We start from the raw sequence: 24,553 nt of genomic DNA on the forward strand, positions 1-24,553 counted from the left end.
CCGGTACCCCCTGTATATTAGCCTCGCTACTGTTATTTTATTGTTACTCCTTAATTATTTGTTATATTTTTTTTTTTAAATGTTGCATTGTTGGTTAAGTACTTGTAAGTAAGCATTTCTCTGTAAGGTCTACACTTGTTGTATTCTCATGTGACAAATACAATTTGATTTGATCTGTGGATTTGCCATTTAAACAGCTGGATATTATCAAGATATCAAAGTGTCTCCAACAAAAAGGGAAACAATAGGCAAGTATCAAATGCAGCATATGGCATTTTCAGTAGTGGTCAATGCATACCATTCTATGAGCGCAGCATTTATTTTTCAATTCGATTCAATGAGCCCAATCAGTCCTCCATGACAACAAAATCATAAACAACAGAGTTGGGCTGGCTAATAAATCCTTAGTTTTGGGATTATGCTCAGGTAAAACAATTTGGCTAATCTATACTTCCGTATTTCCATATCCTATTCTTGAAGATCAAGGGGTATAACATGCATTGGAATGATTGGAATTCTGATATACTTTTTTTTTTATTGATTTTTTAAAAATTTCACCTTTATTTAACTTTGGGTAATCTAAAAGTTACGTTACTGATTACAAATTTGGACAGGTAACTAGTAACTGTAACGGATTACATTTAGAAAGTAACCTACCCAACCCTGCAGCTAGAATAGGTGATTTGGTATTACTGATACACTTACACAACTCACCTTTGTCCTATTATATGAGCTACAAGAGCAAAGGCTAAGCTACTTCTAGCTCTCTGTGAGTCACATGGAGTTGTTGTTCATGGATATGTTGGAATTGTTTTTATGCCAACTCCTACCAAAGACTTATAGACTTTTTAGGCAGGTTTGGAAAGCGAAAGGATGTCAGATTCTCATGCCTCTGAATGATGCTTTATAGCCACCAAAATAGTGATAGCTCTTGTTAAACAGTAGTATGTCATCGAAGGAAAGAAGTTGTACAATTCCCACACGTAGTTTTCTGTGTGTTAAGGAGTTGATGGGATCTTCATGCAACTATTTGGCAGACCAAATGGAAAAGAGAGTATTTATCCATAATTAGATAAAATCAAATCATGTTTGACAAATTATCAAAAAAAGTCTAAAGATTCAGTAAAACTTCAGGAATTATATGTGTGGAATCATAATGTTAGTGTAAAGTTTCTAACCCCCATATTGCAATGCAATTCATACAGTAGGTGTATGACCTTCAAACTGCCCACTTGATAGAAGGTGTAGGGGTACCTCCTCAGCCACTAACCCTTACTGACAAAGCAATGCAGAGGTTATGCTGGGACAGCACTGCATTCCCAGTCCAGCTTCAGGCCAAACCAAAGTAACTACTGTGCTATAAAACAAGCAATAAATCTATTCTTATGTGTGCAGAGGATGTAGTGCTTAAACTTTCACTATTCTGACTTGTTACTGTATAACAAAACCATGAGAACTAGAGCGAAACATTTGTCAATGTCACGCCCTGGCCATAGAGAGGTTTTTATTCTCTATTTTGGTTAGGCCAGGGTGTGACTGGGATGGGCAGTCAAGTTTCTTTATTTCTATGTTTTCTATTTCTTTGTGTTTGGCCGGGTGTGGTTCTCAATCAGAGGCAGCTGTCTATCGTTGTCTCTGATTGAGAATCATACTTAGGCAGCTTTTTCCCACCTGTGTTTTGTGGGTAGTTGTTTTCTGTTTTGTGTCTGCACCAGACAGAACTGTTTTGTTTTGTTCCACGTTGTTAGTTTGTTTCAGTGTTCAGTTTGAAAAAATAATCATAAACACGTACCACGCTGTGGTTTGGTCCTCTTCTTGAGACGAGCGTTACAGTCAAACTTGAAAACACTCCCAAGATTACAATATATAGAGAAAAACTATTTTTCCAATATCACCTACTGTATTTCAAAACAAAAAAAATAACAAGATATAAAATCTTTGCTAATTGTTCTGTTCATCCGAAAGGTTTTTATTAGGAGCAATTGGTTGATAAACAACCAGCATTCACAGCTGATTCCCATTATAGAAGTTGAGAGGCTCTGGCACAAAATGGGACAATGGTGTGTATCTCATTCTCATGGAAGTGATTTCAGAACCACTAAAGAAGTTTAGACTTACAGTACTTTCATGTACTGTAACTGTAACAGATTTTGGAGAAAGGCTTTGGAACTGTACTTGAGGGAGGGGGCTGTGGGTATCGGGTGTTTTTCCAGTTGTCAGCTAGCTTACAATCAATGCGAATGAGATTCATTATTTCTTACTCTTCTTGGTTCTTCCATAATATAATCATTGTTGCATCCTTGTGCTTGAGGTTAATGAAAACAGAAATGACAGAAAAGGTTGTCAGTCAGTAAATGCAAACATCTGCTCTTCTAGGAAACAACCAGGGCCACTATGATGTCAGGGGCATTTTGATATTCTACAGCAACACAGCAAAAGTGGACCCTGTTTGTACTGCTCGCTTCAACACAGTCGAGATATATGCGACCCAGCAGATGTGTTTCACCAGCTGGTCAGATTTGCTTTGGCTGAGAGGTTTGGTTCTGTGTGAGTGGCAGCCAACCATCGATGCTTTCCTTTTAAATATTCGCACAGTCCTCCTCCCACAGCATCCACACCTGTTTACTAACATTATGCAAAGCATGTTAAATCAACCAGAACATTGTCCAGAGATGATAAGACCTTACATTTTTGCTTAGAATAAGTTTAATACAATTGTATAATAATCTGTTTGTACTGTCTGGCATGCAGCTTATTTCATTGGCATTAACATTTGGTTTGGATCTGCTAATTTGCCGAGCAGGTTTGAGGGTGCGTGCCAATAGAGCTGAGCTGTCCTGCCCGTCTGAGTAACATACTGGCCACAGCAGTGTGGGGTCTGAGGTAAGACAGGCCTAGGATCTGAAAAAACAATCTCACGGTCATCATCTTTGGTTGATGGCCAGTTTGCTGTCACGGGCCTGCCAAGTCTCGATAATCTGTGAGAAGGCCAAACCTGAATTTAGAATACTAAGCCATAGAAAGCCCATTATCTCAATTAGAACAAGCCAACAAAGGGGAAATATACAGTACGTAAAGGAGTGTGTTGATTGCTTGATTTCACTACAAAATAGGACTAATTCTGTATAGAATAATATTGAGAATTTGAACATGTGCAATATACCATTTTAATACCGCGAAAGTCAAGCTATAACATAATGGATATGAGTCATTCAAAAACATTGTTTTTGCTCCGATTGTTTTATTTCAGTATGAAATTGGGATAGTGTCATCACAGAAACTACATTTGTCAGTTCAGTCACAAATTACAGTAAGTCTTGAAACCAGCCTTTTGGGAGAATGCATTTTCCCATGCTGCCTGGTTCTTCTGAAACAGCTTGAAACATGTTGCTAATATAAAAAATAAAAAAAATGAATGCTTAAGTCCACAGAGAAATATTGTGGGTTTAACTGGACTGTTTCTCTTGGACAGAAAAGGGGATCAATCAAGCTTGCCTTCACTCGGAGGTGGGAGATGGGCCTATGCCACCGGTTCAGATCTATTGAGACTGCATGGGACTCTGAATGCACTGCAGAAGTAGTCTTAGTTTTTATGTCCCTGGAGGAATCTCATTCTGCCCCAGTTGCTGATCTTTTTTTATTATTATTGTGAAAATAGAACACATGAGAGGTTTGGAATGGAATAGAATATTTGAGAATAGACAATGGAATATTTGAGAATAGGCATTGTATCCCTGAAGAACCCCATTCCTCAATTACATGGTTTCCTAAGCTCTATAGGTCAACCTTCAATTCTAACTTTGTAATTTGTTTGGCAGCTGGAGATCTCATTTAGGGTTGCTTACAGCCTTACTATGCATCAAGCTTGTATATTTACACATCTAACTGGTCTATACTAATTGTACATTTATATGAATGTTTTAAGGGTAATACCAAAACACAAGCCAGATGGGAAAAAAAACACCATAACTAGTTTAGTTTTTCATATAATGTAATTGATGTGAATGCAGTTGTGATTTCTAATGAAATAAAGGCCAAAATGGGTAAAAAATACCAAAACTGATGTGAGCTTGTATAGTTTTAACATCTCATTCTTTCAAAATGGTCAAGTCTACGGTTCTAGACTAACCCCTCCCAATGGGTAAGAATATAATTGGGTGGAGTGCACAAGTGGAAAATTGAAGAATATAGTATACTTTTAAACCACCACATAGTTTCATGTGTGTCCCCAATTTGGTCAGCTTTACTGGAATATTCTTCACTTCTCCAATACCATAAAATGAAAAATAAAATAAAAATAAATATTTTTTCATCTTAAATTAAACTATCCAAAATAATATATTTGGTTTGGACAAAACTAAGTCAATGGTAACAGTCAAAATCCTGTGTCCCTTGAACAGCTGCAATGGGAGAGAGTCAAAATCTTAACAGGCATGAATAGATTTTTATAATCCATAGTATAACAAACATTAAACCAGTACAGGAAGTTATTCCAAGCGGCTAATTACACTCTTCTTGTGTAAAGAGTGATGATGTCACACCAAAAGCTACTGCCTAGTGATCTAGCTCCACTGTACAATCAATCACACAGGGAACTAAGTCCTTGTGGCTCAGAAGGGAAACACTGCCTTGAATGGTAGGCTACCACTAAATTACCATGAATGAACATCACTTGAACTGTACTTTTAGTTTCTTCTAAGCTGTAGCCTAACGTATTATTTATGTCATTCTTTGCAGGGCAACAAAATAGGACACAACTCCCTTGATGTATATGAATTGTCATTCTTGATGTTGCAATATTAAAACTTGAGTTAACTGAATCAATGGAACTCAAAGACGGCTCTGAGTTTACAGCCAAGTTTTTATATCACTGCACTATTTGGAAGAAAACAAGTATGTCATTCTTCCAATAAAACTTTCAAAAGCACTAAGCAAAATAAGCAAAATAACAGAAACGATGGGGTAAATCACTGAAGCACTTTGCTTCAGTTCATTTCCAAATGGCAAAGAAAATTATGACCCTCTTGAGGTTTTTTCAACTTGGCACTTATTTTATTCTAGGGGGAGGGGGGAGAGTGCCCAGGCAGTAGATTTGGCCACTGAACAAGTGTAATCCTTCCATTACAATGAACATGACAAGAATCCCTAGGCACAGGAGACCTCAGACCAGGAAAATTACTTGCAATACTGTAGTTGGAAAAACTGAGACTATCTAAATCAGTGTTTGGTCTCTTCCTGACAAGGTTTTGTTGCTCAAGGGCATGAGCCTGATCCAATTTCAAATAAGAGCAGAAAGTTAACTGCACCATGGACTGATAACTAATACAATATCATCGGGAACAACAAGCATGGCATTGTGATGCTGACAACCAACTGAGTGAAGTCATGAAGAAGACACCTTGCTATTACAGTAATATAAAGGATATAATCCTAACTTGACCTAAATGTAATGCAATTTGATTTTCAATAAATAAGCATGCAATAAACAATGTTACAAGTAGCATACAAATGATATAATGTTGACAGTAACAACTCAGACACTGTTTACCATATGCTCCTTGAGCAATGACAGATTATAAAAACCGTGGCCAAGGCAGAGGCATGTCGCAGTAGAGTGAGAGGGACTGAACAGAGTACGCAGAGAAGGGAATTGTACAACTTTGAACAGGCTCATCTGAGACTTTCTGAATTGCGGGTAAGACATTGGATATTCAACAATGTATTTTGGATCAAACGTTCATGTTATATTTTGAATCTAACCAGGGAAGTGATAGTTTGAATAGTATAGTTATTTGCCAAAACATTTTTTAAAGAATTAATGTGATCTTTCTACCTTTGCGTTTTTATTCAAGAGCATGACATAATTATCCAGAGTAATGTAGAATGCCTGTTTTATTTCAAACGAGACTGTTATTTCTTTGTTTTTCTTTATTCTTTACAGTACGTGACTAAACGGGAGAAGAATGAAAGGCATGTGCTATTTTACCAATGTGGTCCTGTTCTGCATAGTCAGTGGAGCAAGTGGATGGCTCATCCATAACTCGACAGATTCCACTTCAATAGCCAATTTCACCGACATGAACTCAACGTTAAACGCGCAGGTGTCTGCGCTCATCCCCAAGTCTAGACGGAAACGCTGGATTTCACAAAGTGACATGCTTGCCATCCTTGACTATCACAATAAAGTCCGAGCAAACGTCTTTCCACCTGCTGCAAATATGGAGTATATGGTGAGAGCAAGTTTTTAATTGAGATTCAATTGAAAATGTTTTACATGCTAAACTAGTAGGCTACTTTTTATTTGAGATTTGTTGGCGTAGTGTTGCCTTTGTGATTTGATCTGATAACTTAACTGTATAACTTTTTTTTGTCAATTAAAATGTAGGAATGCATCATGAGTCATGTGCCTACTATGGCTTGGTCTATGGCTCACCCTGCTGGAAACATAAGTTTACTACATAAAATCAGTGTGCTCATGGTCACATTTTTTTTCTCTTTTTTTTGGGGGGGGGGGGGGGATTCTGGCATCTATTCGATATCATTGCAAGAAGCTTTACTCTTTCTATTCGGTATCAACATATAACTGATGAGCAGTTTTGTGCATTTTGTATTCATGCAAGGTAATTCAGGTAGATATTTATGAGAGCAGCTCACAATGCATGGTTTTTGTGCACTTTTAGGTTCAATCCCAATGAATGCATTATCATGTCTGCAACACATACAGGTGTGGGATGAAGGCCTTGCCAGATCTGCTGAAGCCTGGGCAGCCACGTGTCTCTGGGAACATGGACCACCATTTCTACTGAGATACCTGGGACAGAACCTGTCGGTCAGAACAGGGGGGTATGTAAAGCCTGGCATGTGTCAATCATATATCAACTGACCACGTGTTGATACAATATTTTATTTGTTTTTATTGATTGAGGGGGATCCGAGCAATGCCATCTTTGAGTCCAACCTCATGCAATGTTGACTATGGCACAAAATGAATGTACTTGATGTGTTTCTTCCAGATATCGCTCCATTCTGCAGCTGGTCAAACCTTGGTATGACGAAGTCAATGATTACATGTTTCCATACCCTCGTGACTGCAACCCTAGGTGTCCAATGAGGTGCTCTGCACCGATGTGTACACATTACACTCAGGTACAGTAGCCATCTAGGCACTTCAGATTTGGGAATGTTTGGGGTAGTCTTCTCCTGACGAAGACCCTGATGAAGGTCTATTGACCTAAACATTGCTTCTACGAGATGAATTCAATAATTTGTGCAGTATTCAGGATAACCAGGGTGCTGGAGTTTCTTCTTTTTCAGGAAAGTATTTTTATCCTCAAAAGACTTATCTGACTGATATTCAGATGGTGTGGGCTACAACGAACAGAGTTGGCTGTGCAGTTCAAACGTGCTCTAACATGGTTGTCTGGGGAGCCATGTGGAGACAAGCAACATACCTGGTCTGTAATTATTCCCCAAAGTGAGTCCTGCTTAATACCTTAACAAGCTCCACTTATCACAGCTGAATGATTGATATCCTCTCTCTTACATTTCAGAAACTCATTGTCAGACCGAATGAGAACAGATTTATAGGTGTTCGCGTAAACTGATGTCATTATGAAAGCATCAAGGCTATTTTATGCAAAATACAAACGTATAGCTGCTATTATGCTTTAGATTTGTGAAATGGGAAATGACTACTACATTAATTCAAATTGGAAAATTATATGTTTAATGCCCAGGGGAGCATCTTTCAACTTCAACAAGAATGACACATTATTACTATTTCTTTTCCAGGGGGAACTGGGTAGGAGAACCTCCCTACAAAGTTGGCATCCCATGTTCAGCATGCCCACCAAGCTATGGAGGCTCATGTAGTAACAACCTATGTTTCCCTGCAATAACATCCAACTACATGTACTGGTTCAAGTAAACCATTTAGACATCTGTTTTAATAATGAACTGTCAGATATCATAATTTCACATTGCTTCAAATGTCAGATGTATTTCCCCCAAGTACTTTATATGTACAATGTACCTTTTTATACAATTACACATTTTGAATTATAAGCTACATTTGATTTGGTTTTGAGATGTAAATGAGTATCATACATTGTTATGTTGTAGCATACAACTTATTGTTGTCTTACCATCATATTGATGGTCAAATGTATTGATCAGCAATCATGTTGTTTTTGTTGGTGACTTTTGATTGACTACTTGGTACAGAGGTCAAACCTACAAATACCTCCACTAGGCAGTGGTTAATAAGCTTCCTCATAATTATAAAGACGAGTATATTGGATCGATCGACTCCAGCTCACTGTACCATATGTCAGTAGCATTTTCAACATTGATAAATATTGTTTTATTAAAGATTTACTGTATTTTTGTAAGTACTTCTGAAGTGTTTTCCAGAAGATGAATTACATGTCGTTGTTTTTATTTGCATGAAGCTTCATATTTTTACACCGTTGAATGTCACTTATATTTGTGTTCATGTAATTGCTATGGCCTGTTACCATTGTTATAGAATAAAGACTGCTAAACTGTTTGTCTTGCTTGAGAAAGTGTGTTTGGAATGTCCAACTGCATCAGAAGAGGTTTTAGCAGCTGTAGTGAGGAAAGGAGAACACCAGAGGGCAAGCCTGACAAAGTAAACCTTTTTTTTCTCAAATCAAATTGTATTTGTCACATGGGCTACACAGTTTACAGCAGGTATAAAAGGTGCAGTGAAAAAACTCTGCCTGCAGTGGAATATTCCCTTGTGAATATTCAACAATGTCCCTGTGACTAAAGACAGAAGACTGATAATTATGGAAATGTTGCACATAAGTCACACAAAGACAAGTAATTAAATTAATAATAGGGAAAACAACACAGGAAAATTTTATTTAGACACAATGTCAACTATCTGCTGAAACGTTCTGTACACTGCTTAATAAAATCAAAAGAATGTCCCTGGTCAACATCATTACAGAGAATTTGTTTAGGCCCAGCCCATAAGCCAATTATCTCTCGGATCTGTTCAGTTCCCCACTGACTTGGAGTCTTGCAGTGCTAGAACCCAATTGACCCCTAGCATGGAGTGTCTGCATCTCTACTTTAAAGCACTGAAGAGGACTATCAATGGGATTAAAATTCCCTTAGTAGGCAACTTTGAATTGGCAGTGGTACTTATTCACCCAAAATGTATTTGCTTGTACAAGTTACCCCATCAATGCAGTCACCTGGAAGCAACCATGGTACTGTACAGCAACCTTTTACAGGTCTTAGCTGGGCACTGACTTCATTTCCACCTGAGTGGACTTTTCTTGGTCATGTGGGTTGATTCCTCTAGACATCTTACTAGGAAGGCAGGATTGAAGTCAGCATGACCTAAGGTGCTGAGAGTCTGATGCCCAGGAAGGCACTCATAAAACAGGGAGCACAGAATGCCCTCTACCCATAGGATACCAGCTATCTCCATGATACCCACCTGAGGAACAGAGTCTGTTTCTCAAACTTGGCTTGATGCTCACTGAAGTGGAACAAGCCTAATCAGTTTTGATGGGTTTGGCCATCCTTAAGCTGCAGAGCTCAGTTGGGTTGTGTTGCTTAACAGGGAGTTTAGGAGGACAGCAAGTTCAGAGAGAAGCTTTTCTTTGTGTCATGGATGCAGGCACAAAGCTAGAGAGGCTTGTAATAACATAGACAGTGATGTTTGGGGTGTACATTACAGTAATAGTTAATTCATCCATTCAACTCAAATCCCATTACAGTAAATGTGATAATTGAACATCTCAAAATCTTACCAACAAACATAAACAGAAATACTATTCTAAAGAAATACTAAATGTACATGTGAGTGGGCTCTTATTACCCAAAGTTTACCTTGCTGTAACTTGAGTGGGATGGCTGGGATCAGAACCAGAGTCTTCCAATAGTTCAATCTGGGAGCACAGGAGGAGGCCAAGGGCGGGGTCTGCGGCGTTACGCATCGCTAAATCTAAATTTGGCATATAAACGCAGTGAGCGTTCATACTTGAATGATTATACAGGTACGCTCGAGATTCCTTGGTGGATGTACGATATCCGAACTTACTTACTTATTACGTATATTTAGGCTCCTATAGATTTCCTAAATCTTAGGATGTATAAAGAGTAGCTTTCATGTTCACCATTCTGCTTCAATACAACTTTTGGAGCTGGATGGACATTGTTTCCCGGGGATAGTTGACCAGATTGAACAAAACGTTTTGGTAAAAGGTACATTTAAAAAATATATATATATTCGACACTGGGATAACGAAAAATACTGTTTTGAATTATGACTTTGTATTACAACAGGATCGGAGGTGAATTGCCTTGCCTTGTAGCCTGTGAGAGAATTTCGCACGCAATACGCATGCTCATGAAATATTGCATGTGCTTGGCAAAAACGTATTTTTTGTGTGAACAGTGCAATTGACCTACTGTCAAGAGCTTAAAATACACCAAAGCCATGTACAGTATTATCGTTCTAATTCTAATGTATGATATCCTTGTGCCAGAGATGTGATAATTCAACAGTTCTCACATTCAAGTGAATGCATAAATCAATAACCATTAATATTAAATTGAATAAAGATCTCTGAATGCTTGACCAACCATCATATTCTATTTCATTTTTAATTTTGTTTAGCCGACAGAATACAGATTTTGTATTGGAGTGAACCACAGAGGCTGGAGAGGCTGATCATCATCATGAAGGGTGTACCTCAGGACTGGCTGAGAGGGTTTGGGTTGCTATTCTTTGCCCAAACAGTACTTTCTATGGAGATCCCTAACTCTACTCACCTGGAGGCTATACTGGAGAAGTATATGAACAAAGATGATGAGTGGTGGGTGTCCAAACAGAGAGGGAAGAGAGCCATCACTGACGGTGATATGCACCTCATCCTCGATTTGCACAACAAGCTCAGAGGTCAAGTTTATCCTCAAGCTTCAAATATGGAGTATATGGTAAGAAAGCTAAACCAGGATCATCTGTGTCTGCTATATTTATGTTATGTTTAGGTTTTCCTAAGCTGGACTGTAGGCAATTGGAATATGACACTTGCTCATACTGAAGAAGGAGATTGTACAGTACTACAGATTGAAGCAAGTGTTAGTTACGTATTTTGCACTCATACTTCATCTAAGCTAACGTGTGATACTTGTTCATAGACTCAAGACATCTAGGCTTGAGAATCTGGAACATATTCAAACCCATTCAACCAGAATGGTTTCAGCAGATCACATTTGGAAAGTCAGGGCCAATGCAGAGGTTTCACACCAAGCTCTGAGAGCCAGTGGTGTAAAGTAACTAAGTCAAAATACTTTGACGTACTACTTAAGTAGTTTTTTAGAAATATCTGTACTTTACTTGAGAATTGATATTTTTTTTACTCCACTACATTCCTAAAGAAAATATGTAGATCTTTACTCCCATACATTTTCCCTGACACCCAAAAGTACTTTCGAATGCTCAGGCAGGACAGCAGTATGGTCCAATTCACAACACACCAACCAATATAATGCGTTGTCATCCCAATCGCCTCTGATTGGGCAGATTAACTTAACAAATACTGCATTTGTATATTTTTGTCTAAGTGTTGGAGTGTTGCCCCTGGCTGTCCGTAAATGTAAAAATATGATAAAATTGTGCCGTTTGGTATGCTTAATTAATATAAGGAATTTGACATCTAGCATTTACTTTTTACTTTTAAGTATGACAATTGAGTGAATTTTCCACAACTATACTTATGTAAAAACAAATATTTTTACTCAAGTAGTATTTTACTGGGTGACTTTCACTTTTACCTGAGCCATTTTCTATCAAGGTATCTTTACTTTTACTCAAGTATGAAAATTGAGTACTTTTTCAAAACCTAAAAACAAGCCTGACCAACAGCCAAGCAATAAAGCCAGTATGTTACTGCCCCTGTCAAACCTCGAGCTCTGGCCCCTGCCTTGGCTACTGACCAGCTCTCTCTTCCACTGTTATTGTGCACTCTGCCTCAACCATTTAAACTCACATTTTCAAATATTAGTCTTTATTTAATTGCCTTTGGCAACAGAGCTGGGTCTGTGTTGACTCAAACTTTTAACAGTTGAGCATCATCCTTTGAAGTATGGTTGATCAAATATAGGTTTCTGCAAAGGATTCCTGGAAGCAATGTAAAGTACTGTTCCCAGATGGAGGGGTTAACTGTAAATGTTGAGAAGAACACGAAGGATTTGCCATTTAGAGGACATCATTTCGATGTCTTAATGTAAATATCCAACACTATTTGGACAATTTGGACGATTTCCATGTATAAACAGAGATTAGGATCCAAGCCTACAGTATGTCCATTTCCTTCAAGCCCACTGCACTAACCCTAAGCAGTGCATAATGCAGATATCACTCATGTAATGTACTACACATGGAAGACATTAGGACTGTACAGGGAAGCCGACTGGCACCTTTTTCAATTAACCTTGATGGGTGTTAGTGCAGTTAAACAGCAGCACACTACACCTATTCTTCTAATGGACAATTTTACTACAGCTTGGCAGAAACATTAGAATTCCTCACATCATATCTACTTAGCTCTTTGTCAGAAACAAGTGGCGCACAAATAGTTTATAGTGTCAATTGACCCAATACAAGATCTGTATCATGTGCAGATTGGTGCACTTTAGTGCAGAGTTGATGCAAAGAGGCCAGTAGTACTAAAAATGCCATCAGGTCCCCCAATACTTTCTGGGAAGAATGTTAAGATTTGCATTTCCAATGTTTGTTTATCAAGAATGCTGTATTTCTAGAGTCTAAGTAACACTAATACAAGCATTTTTAAGCGTTTTAGTCTCAGTAGCTCTAGCACGAATCTGATGAGCCTGCAGATATGCGTTTAGCTTATCAGAGTAACTCTGACTTTCACATTTGAAAGGTTTGGGATACGGAGCTGGAGAGGAGTGCTGAACACTGGGCACACACCTGCCTGTGGGAGCATGGACCACAACACATGCTAACCCAGATTGGACAGAACCTGGGTGCTCACTGGGGAAGGTCTGTATAATAACAGAAGAGATGACCAGTTTAATTATATGCATTATGTCATTATAGAGTAGTACTGTATATCCATTTCCTAACATGATTACTCCTAGATGCTGTGTTTTGGGTGGCTTCAACAGGATGAATGACAGTTGTGTGGTCATATAAACTCATGAGGCAACAAATGTGTGATTAAACAATAGAGTACAGAGTACTGACATATTGCCATGGGTTGTGTCCAGTTAGCTCAATTGTTTTTTTTCCACTTTCCTCAGAGACCGACCACCAACATTTCACGTCCAAGCCTGGTATGATGAAGTGAGAGACTACAGCTATCCCTATCCACAGGAATGTAACCCACACTGCCCTTTCAGATGTTCTGGTCCCGTCTGCACTCACTACACACAGGTAAGAGTTTCCTATGACAATATCATAAGACTTTATTTAAGGACAGAGAAGTCTGAGAGGACCATTATCTGAAGGGAGCTACTTTGTCTGTCTTTGCAGATGGTTTGGGCAACAAGCAGCCATATTGGATGCGCTATCAATGTGTGCTACAATATGAATGTGTGGGGCATGATTTGGACTAAAGCTGTGTACTTGGTTTGCAACTACTCACCGCCGTAAGTTTTCCAGTTTAAAAAAAAATATTCTTATGTTTGACCCCCCCACAAAAATGTTTTATTAAGTTCAAATTGCTGTATATTATGTAGTGTATTGGAACTGGGAGGGATTGAGTCAAAAGGTTCAGTGTGTTTTATGATGTAATTTGTGTGCAGGGGAAACTGGTGGGGGCATGCCCCATACAAACATGGCACCCCGTGCTCTGCCTGTCCGCCCAGCTACGGTGGAGGCTGTAGGGACAATCTCTGCTACAAAGGTAGGCTGCTTTTTTGGTGCAAAACACATTGGTTGCTTTTCACATTTTTGTTTTGCAGGGCATATAACATGTGATGTGGCTCTTGTTCTTCTTCAGAGAATGGAGTACAGAGACGTCCTGCCCCTGAACTAGAAGAGACAAATTACATTGAGCCGGAGTCGCAGCCAGAACCGAGGGCCCAAGAGCCTCGGGCGAGACCACTGCCCCCAACACCATCATCCAATGACAACGTGGAGAGGAATGAGGTGGTCAGCACAGTGCAAATGTGTAAGAATTTATCTCCCATTTGATTGCACTGTATTTCATATACAATGTCATTGTACAGTAGGACATGTCTGTCACTAGACAGATAAGTTTATATTTGGAATGACTGCCAGAAGATCTAAGTGATCTAAATTGGTTTTCTTCTTTTTAAAGGTCAACAGATGGACTGTGAGACCAAGCTGCGTGATCGTTGTAAAGGAACCACTTGTAATAGGTAGACCTAAGTTGTAAAGGAAACACTAATAATACTGTAGGTAGGCCGAAGTTGTAAAGGAAACACTAGTCATACTGTAGGTAGGCCTACGTTGAAAAGGAAACACTAATAATACTGTAGGTAGGCCTAAATTGAAAAGGAAACACTAGTAATACTGTAGGTAGGCCTAAGTTGTAAAGGAAACACTAGTAATACTGTAGGTAGGCCTAAGTTGTAAAGGAAACACTAGTAATACTGTAGGTAGGCCTACATTGTAAAGGAAACACTAGTAATACTGTAGGTAGGCCTAAGTTGTAAAGGAAACACTAGTAATACTGTAGGTAGGCCTAAGTTGTAAAGGAAACACTAGTAATATTGTAGGTAGGCCTACGTTGTAAAGGAAACACTAGTAATACTGTAGGTAGGCCTAAATTGAAAAGGAAACACTAGTAATACTGTAGGTAGGCCTACATTGTAAAGGAAACACTAGTAATATTGTAGGTAGGCCTATGTTGTAAAGGAAACACTAGTAATACTGTAGGTAGGTCTACATTGTAAAGGAAACACTAGTAATACTGTAGGTAGGCCTACATTGTAAAGGAAACACTAGTAATACTGTAGGTAGGCCTACATTGTAAAGGAAACACTAGTCATACTGTAGGTAGGCCTACGTTGTAATGGAAACACTAGTAATACTGTAGGTAGGCCTACGTTGTAAAGGAAACACTAGTAATACTGTAGGTAGGCCTACATTGTAAAGGAAACACTAGTAATACTGTAGGTAGGCCTACGTTGTAAAGGAAACACTAGTCATACTGTAGGTAGGCCTACGTTGTAAAAGAAACACTAATAATACTGTAGGTAGGCCTACGTTGTAAAGGAAACACTAGTAATACTGTAGGTAGGCCTAAATTGAAAAGGAAACACTAGTAATACTGTAGGTAGGCCTTCGTTGTAAAGGAAACACTAGTAATACTGTAGGTAGGCCTACGTTGAAAAGGAAAAACGAATAATACGGTAGGTAGGCCTACGTTGTAAAGGAAACACTAGTAATACTGTAGGTAGGCCTACGTTGTAAAGGAAACACTAGTAATACTGTAGGTAGGCCTACATTGTAAAGGAAACACTAGTAATACTGTAGGTAGGCCTACGTTGTAAAGGAAACACTAGTCATACTGTAGGTAGGCCTACGTTGTAAAGGAAACACTAATAATACTGTAGGTAGGCCTACGTTGTAAAGGAAACACTAGTAATACTGTAGGTAGGCCTAAATTGAAAAGGAAACACTAGTAATACTGTAGGTAGGCCTTCGTTGTAAAGGAAACACTAGTAATACTGTAGGTAGGCCTACGTTGAAAAGGAAAAACGAATAATACTGTAGGTAGGCCTACGTTGTAAAGGAAACACTAGTAATACTGTAGGTAGGCCTACGTTGTAAAGGAAACACTAGTAATACTGTAGGTAGGCCTAAATTGAAAAGGAAACACTAGTAATACTGGAGGTAGGCCGAAGTTGTAAAGGAAACACTAGTAATACTGTAGGTAGGCCTACGTTGTAAAGGAAACACTAGTAATACTGTAGGTAGGCCTACATTGTAAAGGAAACACTAGTAATACTGTAGGTAGGCCTACGTTGTAAAGGAAACACTAGTAATACTGTAGGTAGGCCTACGTTGTAAAGGAAACACTAGTCATACTGTAGGTAGGCCTACGTTGTAAAGGAAACACTAATAATACTGTAGGTAGGCCTGTTTGTTTTACTCATTCCATTATGTTTGGGGTGGCAGGGTAGCCTAGTGGTTAGAGTGTTGGACTAGTAACCGGAAGGTTACCCCACGAGCTGACAAGGTACTAATCTATCTGTCGTTCTGCCCCTGAACAGGCGGTTAACCCACTGTTCCTAGGCCGTCATTGAAAATAAGAAACACTAGTAATACTGTAGGTAGGCTTAAGTTGTTCACTAAGTGACAGTCGATGCTGTCACTTACCAGTTCTTACTCATTCCTGTGAATTGGTCAAAGCTGAGTTATAACTATTGTTTCTTCTTGCAGGTACGAGTGTCTTCCTGGATGCTTGTCTAGCCCAGGAAAAGTAATAGGGACTGGGTATTATGATATGGTATGAAAAGAAAACACAATTTTGTATATGTCAATTTGTTTTGTCTATTCTCAGTGCACAAGTTGTAGGATATAAAATAATGATATAAAACAACTTTAGTCATTTTGCTCACATATTCTAATTCTTGAACAGTATTGGACCCCTCAGAGCGGGAGTTGAACAGTTTGGGATGGCCATAGTATACTGTCATAATACATTAAGCAGGGGTCCCCAACTAAATTCAACTGCAGGCCGAGGATGGTCAGGGGGCCGGAACATAATTATAAATAATTTGTACACTGCAAATTGACCACAATAAGAAGAAGCGCAAACCGATATAGTACCTGACAAAAACATAGTAATTACATTGGGATACGATCACATATGTCTCTCTATTTATTTGTGGGAAAACTTGGGAACATATTTCCTAAAATAAAATCAGTTGGAGCTGATTTCCTGGTGTTTTTACGGTGCTTTATGTCCAACAATGAAAATTCACACAAAAAAATGAATATGCTCATTAAACTTGGGGGGCCAAATAAAATGATTTGGCCCACGGGCCGCCAGTTCGGGAACCCTGGTATAAAGAGTAGTGAAACATATTTTAATTTTTCAGCAATCAAGTGTTTGCGGAGCTGGTTTGCACGCTGGAATCATAGACGATGGCGGAGGCTGGCTGGACATTACAAGACAAGGAAGAAAATCACATTTCACAAAGTCGTACAAAAATGGTGTTCAGTCTGTTGCGTGAGTTAAAATTTTACTCACTCCATTATATTTGTTTTACTCATTCCAGTATGTTTGTTTTACTCATTACACTATGTTTGTTTTACTCATTCCATTATGTTTGTTTTACTCACTCCAATATATTTGTTTTACTCATTACACTATGTTTGTTTTACTCATTCCACTATGTTTGTTTTACTCATTCCATTATGTTTGTTTTACTCATTCCATTATGTTTGTTTTACTTACTCCATTATGTTTGTTTTACTCACTCTGTTATGTTTGTTTTACTCATTCCATTATGTTTGTTTTACTCACTCCATTATGTTTGTTTTACTCATTCCATTATGTTTGTTTTACTCACTCCATTATGTTTGTTTTACTCACTCTGTTATGTTTGTTTTACTCATTCCATTATGTTTGTTTTACTCACTCCATTATGTTTGTTTTACTCACTCTGTTATGTTTGTTTTACTCATTCCATTATGTTTGTTTTACTTACTCCATTATGTTTGTTTTACTCATTCTGTTATGTTTGTTTTACTCATTCCATTATGTTTGTTTTACTCATTCCATTATATTTGTTTTACTCACTCCATTATGTTTGTTTTACTCATTCCACTATGTTTGTTTTACTCATTCCACTATGTTTGTTTTACTCATTCCACTATGTGTGTTTTACTCATTCCACTATGTTTGTTTTAATCATTCCACTATGTTTGTTTAACTCATTCCACTATGTTTGTTTTACTCATTCCACTATGTTTGTCATAAAGCCAAACCAACAAGTGACACGTTTTCACACCAAATGATTCAAATTTACAGGATGAACAGGAGTGCAAATGCCTTCAACGTATTTACTGTACCAGGTATGTCTGGTCTACTATCATGTTGTGCACCTTTATGTCTCAGTAATGCATGTATTGTTTGAATGACGTTGTGGCATCTTTGCTCCTCAGTAAAAGCAGTCACATGTGAGACCACCGTTGCACGGTTTTGTCCCTACAAAAAACCTTCACGGCACTGTCCAAGGTAAAGAAAGAGGTCACTTTCTAATAAACCGAACTTGACCTTCTACTGTAAAGTTGATACCGTGTTTAATAGATATTTTTCCCCCACCAGGATGTATTGCCCCCGCAATTGTCTGCATGAGACTCGTGCCAGAGTCATTGGAACACAATGGTATTCAGATGTAAGTCCTTGTATGTATGTCTGTCTGTCTGTCTGTCTGTCTGTCTGTCTGTATGTATGTATGTATGTATATACTGTATGTCTGACAATGGCCTCCAAATATTTTATTTCTCTCATAGAACCGGCATGAGTTTTACGCTAACCTACCTTGTTCTTTTCTAGAAATCCAGTATATGTCGAGCAGCCATCCATGCTGGTGTCATTCAGAATGACTCAGGAGGCTACCTGGATGTGCAGCCCGTGGACAAGAGGAGACAGTACAGCGGTAGCTATCAGAACGGAATCTCTTCAGAAAGGTAAGGGACATGAATAAGGGAAACGCGTGACAATTGTGGGGTTTTGACTCTGTTGCAAATGCTTTTGGATGCGTAATGGCTAGGGACCAGGATTTTTTCTTGGTCGGCTCATGTGGTTAGAAAAACTCTTTGCCTTGTCAGATTTGGGGCGGCAGGTAGCCTAGTGGTTAGAGTGTTGGACTAGTAACTGAAAAGTTGTAAGATCAAATCCCAGAAATCACAAGGTAAAAATCTGTTGTTCTGCCCCTGAACAAGGCAGTTAACCCACTGTTCCTAGGCCCTCATTGAAAATACGAATTTGTTCTTAACTGACTTGCCTAGTTAAATAAAGCTCAAATAAAAGATACATTATAGGCTAAAATCAGTGTCAAATACTGTACCTTGGCTTGACTATGTAAACTGTTCTAAGCTGAATGCAAACTTACACAAGTGTCCATTCTTCCTCCCAGCCTACAGAATCCCTCAGGTGGCAAAGCATTCAGAGTATTTGCAGTCATTTGAATCCACATTGCAAGGACACTGGCAATGAAAATGAGCACTTGTCATTTCACGGCCAGTAATTACACTGCTTATGGTTTCCTTCTCTTGCTAAGCTGCACCTCAGCTTCTCAAGGCTGTTCAATTCACTATGATCACAACATATACAAAGATACACTGTTCAAATGTAGATCTTTTAAGACTGTATATTGGATGTATATAACATGTTGTAAATAAGTTGAATGTCTAACAAATTGCAATCTCTCATAGATATTTGTATCAGAACAGAAAAATATGCAATGTGCATGCATGGTAAAGGTTTTAATTCTATGATATTTCAAATCTTGTATTGTTTTTACAAAATGTGTAAGTATTTTATACATTTTGATGATTGATGTTGATGTTATATTTCATGATACAAAATTGTATAGCCCTTATTCATAGATTTTTACAGTTCAAGCCTGGCTGGCCAGGAGTGCGTCAGAGAATTTCATAGCACGAACCACATGGTGAGACACCCAAAATATGCATTATTTATTTACATTTGTGAAGAAATCATTGTTATCAATGGTCAATTCTGGAAGGACAGTTGGGACTTTCATAGCATGTCTTTTAGCTGAACATACAGTATAGCAATTATTGTATGTTTCATGAAAACCTTATCAGCTCTCCATTGATTGCTACTGTTCATAATACAGTAGCTGTATGGTATGTAGTTTATAAAGCACTACCTCACGTTGTTAGAAAGGCACCATTAATGTACTGGAAACTACTGGTACCCTGTCTGGATGGCAGAGAGAGTACTGTCTTACTGTCCTAGATCTAACATGTGTTTGTCAGGTTCACAGGGCGTTACTGTGTGATAAAGGGCTAAATCCTGGTGTATTCAGTAGTAGCTTTTCATATTTCTAAACCCAATTATCTGGTTGAAACATTAATAATATTTTGTATATACATTATACAGCTATTACACATGTTCATCTATCCACAGAACTCAGGCACTCATATTCAACATTTCAAAAACAGAATTTGTAGAAAGCCCATATCCTTTCCAGGCAGGAGCAGTAAAGAATGAAAGCTGAGCAAGCCCTTATGTTAAACTACTCGGGCCCACTGGCTGTGCGCTAGGTAGAGCAGACAAAGAGTGACTTTGTGTGTGTTGATCTCGATCTCACTTCCCTGGATGCATTTCCCCCACGCCTGCCACAGATGTGGTCAACCCCAGCTGAAAGGTCTCTGTCAGTCACCCGTACACACACATACCCTCTGTGGGATGCTTTATGTAAGGGTTGAGATTCAAGTTCAGTATATTTTACTCAATAGTTTCGTCTGAAAGGAGTTTGCTTCGGATAACGCATTTTAACTAATGCTGTAACTTTTTTAAAGGGGCAAGATCATATCTAAGATAATGTACCCTATTCTCTAATTTTGTCAAAAGCTCTTGTTAGACTACGTATATAGTCAGTCAACATAAGAGATGGTTAAATATTAAAGCTGTAAGTGGGTCAGACTTACTTCAATATGGAATAGAAACAAGGGAATCCAAAAGGACAGACATGTTGACCTTTATCCATAAACTTTTATCCATTCTTTAGAAATAGATATTACATACTAGCTTCCATTGCTAGTGCAAAGCTATGGTTAATACATTGTATACACTGTACTGTAGTGGTGACCCATTATAACACACAACCCCCCCTATCACCACCATTCTGCTGAGTGACCGGGGGGCTGGACTGAGAGGAACTTTTCCAGGAAGAGGACCAGGGCTGATAGAGAGCTGCTGATGGCCTCATTGAGTTCCGCACCACTCTCCAGAGAGAAGAGGCATGCATCAGAACACTGTCAAAATTCACAGGGCAGTGTTGCAGAGGAGTCCACTGGCAAAGATGCCAACTGTTCACTGCTGCAGGAGTGTTATACAACATGAAAAGACCCCACCGTCACAGATCCGCACAAGGATATATACATCACCATCTCAGAGGTGCTGTTTGGTGAAATTAGATTAGTTTCCTTTCATTTGGACTGTAGCGACTGCTAATAGTATACCTGATACTAAATAAAATAATAATCAATCAAAAAAGTTGGAGAATATTATGTGTTTATCATGTATTTGATGAATGTCTTCCAGTACTTGTTAATGCTTGTCCAATGTCTGTGGTTGCTGTGAGTAGAAATCGGCTCCATCAAATGAATGTTGTTATAGTATAACCCTCCTAAATTTGACACACTGTAGTACAGTGCAGTACAGTACAGTGAACAGTGTTCCCACTGGGCACAGACATCAGTTCAACGTCTACTTTTGATTTACATTTGGTTGAGTTGTCAACTAACGTGAATTCAACGTGAAATCAACAACAACAAAAGTTGACCATGCCATTGGATTTAGGTAAAACATTTGGTGGGAAAAAAATGTATGACTTTTAGCAAATCCAATCATTTTTGCACGTTGATTCAACATCATCACGTTGAGTTTTTTTGTTGAAATGTGGAAACAACGTTGATTCAACCAGTTTTTGCACATTGGGTTCTGTGCAATCATGATACTTTATATCTTTATAGAATTATCTCACTTGATCCAATATACTCCTGAGCCTCTAATGACATAATTTATGTTACTAGTTAGAGTGTGAGAACTTTTAAAATATTTTTGATTGTGGATGTTGGTTTATTGTACAGTACAACTACTGTATGTAAAATATAGTCAGTAATTATATGAGTTTTGAAGTATGTTTGAAATGTCAAGGCAGCTAACCGCTAGAGAAACATTAGCTGGTGTGTAGAGGTGAGTGGTTTCTAAATATGACTTGTACAATCATTCTCATGCTTTATAGCTTGCTCCTGAGGTTGACTTCTGGGTGGACATATATAATGTACTGTATATGGGGCAACAATCACTAACTCCAGAAAAATAAGTGTTGTGGTGGTTAGTGCCTCATTCCTGTACTCCCTGAGAGAGTTAACCATTATTATGGTAACATAGTTGCCAGCTGTGTTTAGTTGGAAGAGAGTAATTATATTTGCATTGCTGGTTTTCTAATGATAATGTGTTATTTATAACAGCGATAATTTAAATTCACTCTCACATGCAATAGATAGGATACATGTCACGGAATTCCCCCCCAATTTATTTTTAGGAATTACAGTAGTCTGGAAATGATTTCAAATTTTGTGTCCTGTGAGATGTGTTCAATTCAAATGCAAGAATTGAATTGGAATCAAAGAGCAATTTCCCACTCAATTCAATTCTGACCCCAACACTGCACTTCAGAACATGTAGCCTATAGAGTACAACCCATAGGGTACATATTCTGAAGTAGGAAATGCAACAACAAACTATTCTCAATTTCCATTTAAAACGCAAGTTTTTATTCACAACATGAGCATTTCAGAGTTAGAATAAGGTTCTCCTGCATCTCTACATAGTGGATCAAACATGTGCAGCCTCCTGCTCTGACCTCATCACCCTTCCTCCTCCACACACACCCACCCAGTTGTGATGATGGCAAGCCTCTCTCTTTCTCTCCCTATTTGTTGGTATCCCACACACAGACTTCCACTGCCAGTGTGGCAACCGTGCAATATTCCCCACAGCCTCGCACTGCAATAGTAGAACCAGTCAACTCTTTATGGACTCTTTTCATGCCCCTACTGTTTGTCCCTAAAGAACCCTATGAAACTTTTTCCGTAAATCCCAGAATAGTTGTCTAACGTCTTGGCACACTTTATTGGTGCCCTCCTGTCGCTGCCTTGAGCAGAGTACACATAAATGATGAGACTATTTTCATCTTAATATTTATGAAATTCATTAAATCTGTTTTTGTAACATCTGTTATTAGGCTACCCCCCATGCAGCACACTGCAGGATAAGTGTTCACCAGTGGCGGTCGTGACGTTTAAGATGAGGGAGACCATTTTTTTTTTTTTATGAGCATGGCCTTATTTCTATTACAGCATATTGAATGACTCTCATTCATATTGCATTCACCCAGTTCAATGTAACAGTGATAGGTTTAGGTTACTACATGATACTCTAATTGTCCCTATACCCATCATGAGGTTGCTACAACCCAGCCTATGAATGAAAGGTGCACAGGTTGAGATATAAATTAGAGTAATCAAGGTGACAGACAGTGACACATTCAATACCACCTTGCATACTCCTGCCTGCATCTGGCTGTTCTAGTTGGTAATCATTAGTCTAACAGTTGCAAATGAGAGTTTCTATTGGACAAATTCTGGTATGTTCTTCTCCGTTTGCTTTTGTCTAAGAAACATTTGTCAACAGAATCTGTGAAATGAATACACCCCTGACCACACTCAAACACAGTTCACTTTCACATCATCACATACAAACAGCATGATAATTTTGCTTGTTGTATAAATTCCTTCTTGCATCTATGCGCTCTCCTCCTCTCACCTTTCCCTTCACTTGTGAACAACACATCAGCTGTCTGTGACCAGGCAAAAAAACTTTTCGAAGGCAAACTATATCATAACCGCTAACTGCTACACACAGCCTACATCGTTTTCACCATATTAGCTAATGTCTTAGACAACATAGCTACCAAAACTAACATGTTAGAAAATCTGCTACAATCATACAGTACAGTCTACAGTCAGCAAGCAGTTTAGCGGTTACACCGGCAGCCTCGGTGGCATTACATCTATAAAACCAAAAGCTTACATTGACTTGGAAGAGTTCCAGTGTTGGATAGCCATAGCCAGCGAGCTAACATAGCAACCCTCTCTGTTTGAGCCTGGTGTTTGAGTAGGCTAAGCTAGCTAGCGGCATATGCTAGCTAAGTGAAAGTGAAATACAATGAAATATAGCTAGCTCTCTCTCTTTCTCTTGCTTATTCTACATTTTTAAAGAAATGTATTTGTTCAAAACTGTTCAACTATTGTCTTTCTCTCTCTTTAAGTCAACAACTCATCACATGTTATGCACTGCAGTGCTAGCTAGCTGTAGTACATGCTTTCAGTACTAGATTCATTCTCTGATTCTTTGATTGGGTGAACATGTTTATTCATGCTGCAAGAGCTCTGATAGATTGGAAGATGTCCTCCGAAAGTTGTCATAATTACCGTGTAAATCTATGGAAGGGGGTGAGAACCATGAGCCTCCTAGGTTTTGTATTGAAGTCAATGTACCCAGAGGAGGACGGAAACTAGCTGTCTTCCGGCAACACCATGGTGCTACCGTACAGAGTGCTATTGAGGCTACTGTAGAACTTCATTGCAAAACAGTGTATTTCAATCAATTATTTGGTGACGTGAATATATTTAGTATAGTTTTATCTAAAAAATAATAACTTTTTTAATCTTTCACTATTTTTGTTTTTATGAAATTCACTGAGAAGGATGGTCCTCCCTTTCCTCCTCTGTGGAGCCTCC

At 38.5% G+C, this 24,553-nt stretch overlaps 2 protein-coding genes across 2 annotated transcripts; both read left to right on the top strand.

The window, feature by feature from the left end:
* The first annotated feature begins 5,120 nt into the window (after positions 1-5,120).
* On the top strand, positions 5,121-8,548 carry pi15b (peptidase inhibitor 15b). The gene is made up of 6 exons (XM_021613350.3): positions 5,121-5,695; positions 5,942-6,230; positions 6,725-6,843; positions 7,014-7,146; positions 7,359-7,474; positions 7,792-8,548. The coding sequence occupies exons 2-6, from the start codon at positions 5,964-5,966 to the stop codon at positions 7,925-7,927; spliced, it is 771 nt and encodes a 256-aa protein (XP_021469025.2). The 5' UTR covers positions 5,121-5,695; positions 5,942-5,963; the 3' UTR covers positions 7,928-8,548.
* Positions 8,549-9,937: 1,389 nt separating this feature from the next.
* Positions 9,938-21,239, top strand: LOC110530364 (cysteine-rich secretory protein LCCL domain-containing 1). The gene is made up of 15 exons (XM_021613351.3): positions 9,938-10,242; positions 10,658-10,977; positions 12,930-13,048; positions 13,309-13,441; positions 13,541-13,656; positions 13,813-13,913; positions 14,010-14,180; positions 14,331-14,391; positions 16,421-16,487; positions 17,083-17,213; positions 18,018-18,061; positions 18,152-18,224; positions 18,315-18,384; positions 18,546-18,679; positions 19,129-21,239. Exons 2-15 carry the CDS (start codon positions 10,720-10,722, stop codon positions 19,178-19,180), a joined length of 1,530 nt encoding a protein of 509 aa, XP_021469026.1. The 5' UTR covers positions 9,938-10,242; positions 10,658-10,719; the 3' UTR covers positions 19,181-21,239.
* Positions 21,240-24,553: the final 3,314 nt, after the last annotated feature.

This window comes from Oncorhynchus mykiss, chromosome 8 (genome assembly GCF_057628025.1).
Source record: "Oncorhynchus mykiss isolate SJ-2025 chromosome 8, ASM5762802v1, whole genome shotgun sequence".
In the NCBI taxonomy this organism is placed as follows: domain Eukaryota; kingdom Metazoa; phylum Chordata; class Actinopteri; order Salmoniformes; family Salmonidae; genus Oncorhynchus; species Oncorhynchus mykiss.

Coding starts and splice junctions, on each gene's coding strand:
- pi15b (XM_021613350.3), top strand. CDS start 5,964: ATGAAAGGCATGTGCTATTTTACCAATGTGGTCCTGTTCTGCATAGTC. Junction 6,231..6,724: donor CTGCAAATATGGAGTATATG/GTGAGAGCAAGT, acceptor CAACACATACAG/GTGTGGGATGAAGGCCTTGC. Junction 7,147..7,358: donor TGTGTACACATTACACTCAG/GTACAGTAGCCA, acceptor ACTGATATTCAG/ATGGTGTGGGCTACAACGAA.
- LOC110530364 (XM_021613351.3), top strand. CDS start 10,720: ATGAAGGGTGTACCTCAGGACTGGCTGAGAGGGTTTGGGTTGCTATTC. Junction 13,049..13,308: donor CTGGGTGCTCACTGGGGAAG/GTCTGTATAATA, acceptor CACTTTCCTCAG/AGACCGACCACCAACATTTC. Junction 17,214..18,017: donor AATGGTGTTCAGTCTGTTGC/GTGAGTTAAAAT, acceptor TCAAATTTACAG/GATGAACAGGAGTGCAAATG.